This window comes from Rhagoletis pomonella, unplaced genomic scaffold, assembly GCF_013731165.1.
Source record: "Rhagoletis pomonella isolate Grant_MI unplaced genomic scaffold, Rhpom_1.0 Rhpom_scaffold_00186, whole genome shotgun sequence".
Lineage (NCBI taxonomy): Eukaryota > Metazoa > Arthropoda > Insecta > Diptera > Tephritidae > Rhagoletis > Rhagoletis pomonella.
The window spans coordinates 127,965-133,618 of NW_023458740.1; the positions used below are offsets into that span (position 1 = coordinate 127,965).

Sequence of the window (5,654 nt, forward strand, 5' to 3'; positions counted from 1 at the left end):
GTTACGAAACTGCTTCGCTCGGAATTTGCAAATAAAATATAACTGAATTCAATGTTTAATTTGTCTCGTTTATTTAATCGAGATGTACTAGCTTTAAATTATGCAAGGTATAAATGTAAGGTTTAATAAACTTCAAAAAAACTTCAAGTATGTAGCTGGCTTTTATGTCTCGGGTTTATGTCTCGTTTCACAATTGTATTGGGCACGTCTTCTCGCTTCCGCTGCTGATTCCAAAAGGACCGAATTCATGGTCGCCAAATTCTACCAAGCCTCGTAGTTCGTCATTAGTTACCAAAAATTACAGATTATCGATATATGCAAAGGTTACAAAATGACAGTATTGATATGTACATATATGTGGAAAGGAAATTGTACAGGGTGACTAACACCCCTCCCCCCGTGAATCTCCCCGAGATTCTGCAATTGTAAGCTTAGCTAAGCGCGTCGCTGGCCGTCGCAGTACACCTGTGATGGTCTTCACTTCGGCAACTCGTACTTGGCCGTCTTTCGTGGGGAATACTTTCGTAACACGCCCCCTCTGCCACTGGCTGCGTGGTTGTGCTGGATCGCATATGATCACCAGATCGTTTACCTTCAGTGGCGTTGTCTTCTCCTGCAACTTGGTGCGTTGTATAAGCTGCGGTAAATACTCAGTCGTCCAGCGTTTCCATAGGCGATCTTTAAGGTTTTCGATATTCGCCATTGTTTCCGTAAACATACCTTATCGTCAGCTGGATACGGTGTCTGCGTCGAGTTCACACATCCCAGCAAGAAGTGATTGGGCGTGAGTGGCTCGTCATCCTCATGTAATACTGGCACATCCGTTAGTGGTCGCGAATTTATTATATTTTCTGCTTCGATGAGGACACTTTGCAGGGTGCCCACCTTTGGCGCCACTTCTCGGAGCGTCTTAGCCAACAGCGATTTGACCACACGTATCAGTCGTTCCCAACAACCACCTGAGCTGGGATTCGCTGGGCAATTGAACACCCACTCGATGCTATGCTTCGCGGCTTCAGCTTGGATGCGATCTGTATCCAACAAACGTTCGCAGGACTTCAGCTCTTTTTGCGCGCCGATAAAATTGGTTCCATTGTCACTCTTTATCCTTACGGGAGTACCTCGGCGATTAACAAAATTGCGTAAACATAAAATGAAGGCGTCGGTGGATAGGTTCTCTGCCAATTCTATATGCGCAGCTCGGACTGTCAGGCACGTGAATATTACGCTCCACCTCTTCTCGTGACGTCTTCCTATGGAAACATTAAATGGCCCGAACAGATCCACACCCGTGAAAGTAAACGGACGCACAAACGGAGTAATGCGGTCGACGGGTAGTTGACCCATCATTGGTGGACTGGGCTGGGCCCTATCGATTTTACATACGAGGCACTTACGTTGTATTGCTTTTAGAAGAGTTTTTAGGCCCGGAATCCAATATTTTTGGCGTACCTCGTTGATTGTTATCGCGGAATTCTGGTGGTGGCTCTTCTCGTGGCAGTGCTGTACTATAAGGTCTGACCAAATGTGCTTTCGCGGCAATAAAATTGGTCGTCGTGCTTGAAATGGTAAATATGATGCCTCGTCGATGCGGCCGCTTAATCGTAATAAGCCATCCTCGTCTAAATACGGTGACAGTTTATACAGCGAGCTTTGCTTTGCTAACTTCCGCGCCGCTGTCAGATCTGCTATTTCGCTCGGGAAACTTTCTCGCTGTACGGATCGATTTATGATATATTCGGCCCTTTGTAACTCTGCTGCAGTGAGAATTGATGGTGGTTGTGACTTTGCATGTGGTTTCGCACGGAATAGAGTTGCTGCTCTTATGACCCAGGCTATGGTCCGTTTTAGCTTTGAAAATGAATTAAATTTCGAAAAGTCAATTAAGGTGTTGCTTGGCTGAACGAGAAGTAGGATGTCGGACTTCACTTCCTCTGGCAAAACGGATGCTGCGTTTACTGTTGTAGTAGGCCAATACTCCTCATCGAGCTTCAAAAATGCCGGACCTTTAACCCAGCAGCTATTGTTGTCAAACTTCGGCGTATTTGAAGAACGCGTGGCTACGTCTGCAGGATTGTGACAAGTCGGTACCCAGCGCCACTGTTCCTGGGCTGTCGTGCTGAGGATCTCTGCTATTCGGTGAGCAACGAATGCTCTATACTTCCGCTTTGACGAATTCAGCCATTGCAAAACCGTTTGGGAGTCGCTCCAAAAAATTACTCGCTCGGCTGTAAATTCAAGGCAGTCGCGTATCATTTTGGCTAGTCGTGCACCCAATACCGCTGCCTGTAGTTCTAGCCTTGGGACGGATAGTAGCTTCGCCGGTGCAGTGCGCGTCTTCCCTATTATGAAGCTGACGTCGATTTCGCTTCCGTGAACCACGCGAACGTACCCAGCTGCTGCGAACGCTACTTGACTTGCGTCGACGAAGATGTGTACTTCCACTCGCCCACCATCGAAAATGTACGGAGAATAACAGCGCTGCATCTTGAACTGCTGAACATTATGGAACTCTTGCCACCAGCGTACCCATTTCTTGCTTAGTTCCTGCGGCAAAACGTCATCCCAAGCGATTCTGTGTTTCCACGTCTCCTGAATTAAAATTTTAGTAAAAAGTAAATAGTCCGCCAACATACCGAACGGGTCAAAAACTGCCATTACGATTCGCAGTAGCTCTCTCTTCGTTGGTGCGCGTGTTCCGTCAAGTACCTCCTTTGGAACGCGATGAAATTTCGTGTGAAATTCGAACGTGTCATTGTTGGTGTTCCAGAATAGCCCGAGCACCTTGTCTGTTGTTTCACCACGTTCCATGCTGACTGCTTCTCTAACTGCTGGCGATGTTTGGTTCATGCTTTCTTCCACCCCGATGCAATTGGAAATGAAGTTCCGCAACTCGAATCCCGCTTTCATATGAATATGGACAATCTCGCGGCTGATCTTTACGGCTTGTTGTGGTGTGTCAAAACTGGCTACTAAGTCGTCGACGTAGTGCTTAGTGATAATTGCGGAGGCGGCGGCAGGAAACTCAGCTCGGAAATCTTCGGCGTTTTTATTTTTAACGTGCTCTGCTATACATGGTGAACACACAGCACCAAATATTAACGATGTCATCGCGTATTCCTCAATCGGTTGACTTGCATCTCCATCTCGCCATAGGTACCGTTGAGCGTGTTGATCAGATGGACGTATTCTGATCTGCGAAAACATTTCGCGTATGTCGGCTGACACTCCGACTCGCCCCTGGCGAAACTGTAATAATATCCGTATTAACGGCTGCGCTTGTTCTGGCCCCTTTAAAAGAGCTGAGTTCAGCGATACGTTGTCTACCATGGCTGCGGCATCAAAAACGATTCGCACTTTATCTGGCTTGTGGGGGTTAAGGACCGCGAAATGGGGCAAGTACCAAACGTGTTGATGTGTCGCGGCAAGTTCGACGCTACCCAACTTCCTGGCGTAACCCTTGTCTACGTATTTTGCCATCTCGTGCCTATATCGCTTACCAAACTCTACGTTGCATTTCATCTGTCTCTCAACAGACATCAGACGCCTTTCCGCCATCGCCCTGCTACTAGGTAGATTTGTTGGATACCCTTTCCACAGTAGACCGCATTCAAACTGGTCGCCGACTCGTCTGGTGGTCTGCTCCAGAATTAATCGCGCTCGTTCGTCTTCTTCTGATTCCAGTTTGAGGGATACCGGATTGGTACCGAAGCTGTCGGTTGCGAAATACTCCTCGACCAAGTTTTGTAGCTGTTGGTAGCCTTTGATGAGCATGACGCGAGGACTTACAGCCAACGGCGACTTAGTAGGGCCATACGCGACCCACCCTAATGGAGTTTTAATTGCTATTGGACTATCGATGCCAGCTTGCACTGCTGTAGACGTGGCACCCAAATAAGCGTGTTTCAGTCCAATCAACAAAACCGGTTTCGCAGCGTGGTAATTTATGAGCGGCAAGTGTTTCAAGTGCTCGAAGTCCTCCTTCTGCAAAGACTGCTCTGGCAAATTCAGTTCTTTCACAGTAAACACATCTTTCAATAAAAATTTGGTCATATCTAAGCGATTTTCGATTTCAATATTTAGTTTCAATGCTTGTTCGGTGACTACTTTGTCATCGTACCACTGAAGCGTTAGCGGACGTGCTTTACCCTTGGCACCGATTTGTTTGGCGACCTTTTCTTCCATTATCGATATTGATGAACCTTCATCAAACATCGCTAACACTTCTCGCTTTCCGTTGGGGCCATAAATGTTGACCGGTAACATCTTGAACAGTTGCCCGCAGGTGCTTTGTGTTAGGCGACAGTTTAATATGGGCTGCGCTGTCTCATTTGTTTGTGTAGCTTTAAGTACCGGTTGAGTTTTTGCTTCTTCACCATGTAGTAACGGATTGTGGTACCGTTGGCAGCCATTTACATTGCACCTTTTCCGAGATCGACATTTTAACGTACAATGTCCTTTTCGCAAGCACGAGAAGCAAAGTTGGAGCGTTTTCACCAGCTCCCATCGGTCTTGCACACCCATCTTCTTGAACTGTTCGCATTGGAAAACTGAATGATTGCCGCTGCAATTATAGCACTCTATTGCACGTTCTATGTGCATCAACCGCCGAGGGTTAGCTGTCGGCGCATTTACCCTTGTACTCGAGGTGCTTGCTGTAGGCATTAAGCAAGCTATTCGAGCCAACTCGCTAAGCCACTTTGAAAAATCTTCTACCGTCGGGTACGGCTGTATGGTCGCCGCCTGCCTTGCCCAATCAAATTGTCGCGCCTGAGGTAATTTACCCACCATTTGCTCCAATAAAGTAACATTTGCTAAGTGCTGCTGACACTTTGCCGACTTCAAGAATGCTACCACATTACGCACTCTTGAGGAGAATAAAACAATTTGGTCAGGCTTGGTCTCGGAGATTAGTGGAAACTGTTGTAATTTGCTAATTTGACATTTTACAAGCATGTCTGGCCTTCCAAATCTAAATTCGAGTTCGCTTAACACAGTTGGCACATCATTCGGGTAGATTAGCATTGATGCTACCGCCTCCTTTGCCGGACCCATGAGACACTTCTGTAGGCGCATCAAATTCTGCCTATTGCTATACTTAAAAATCGCTGTTGTATCGTCGAAGTTCGCACGAAACAGTGGCCACTCTTCCACATTGCCATTAAATGTCGGTAAGTCATATAACTTCACTCTCGCATCCGTAGCTGGCACGACCTGGCTGGCCTCCTCCTGTGGTGACATGACTTGTCTTGGCTCACTCTGTGCTGGCTGCACTTGTTCCACGACGCTTTGAGGTTGAATTTCTTCCCGTAAACGAATTATATCCCTCTGACTTTCCACTGTGCTGTTCCTTAACTCCTCCACTGAAGCCCTGAGTGCGTTTAACGTTGCAATTATGGCGTTCATGCTATCTGCACTGGCTCCCTCTTGTTGTCTTGACTCGTCCATGGAACTTTCAGCCGATGACTCTTCTTCGCTGCCGGTATGCGCCTTTTCTGGTACGCGCCTTCGCAAATCGTATTTGTGTGCTTTTTTCATGCACTCACCTTGGTGTGACCTTACCCACGTGTGTGCAAGCAAGAAGAACGTGCGAAAATTGTGAAAACTGTTACGAAACTGCTTCGCTCGGAATTTGCAAATAAAATATAACTGAA

General features: G+C 46.9%; 1 protein-coding gene across 1 annotated transcript in view; it reads right to left on the reverse strand.

Annotated features, from left to right (window-relative positions):
- Positions 1-5,538, reverse strand: part of LOC118750269 — a 15,596-nt gene extending 10,058 nt beyond the window's left edge. The window contains exons 1-2 of the mRNA XM_036484994.1: positions 721-5,538; positions 388-613 (exon numbers count right to left, since the gene is read on the reverse strand). Of these exons, the coding sequence (XP_036340887.1) occupies positions 388-613; positions 721-5,538 (5,044 nt within the window). The remainder of the gene's footprint in view (positions 1-387; positions 614-720) is intronic.
- Between the last annotated feature and the right edge of the window lie 116 nt (positions 5,539-5,654).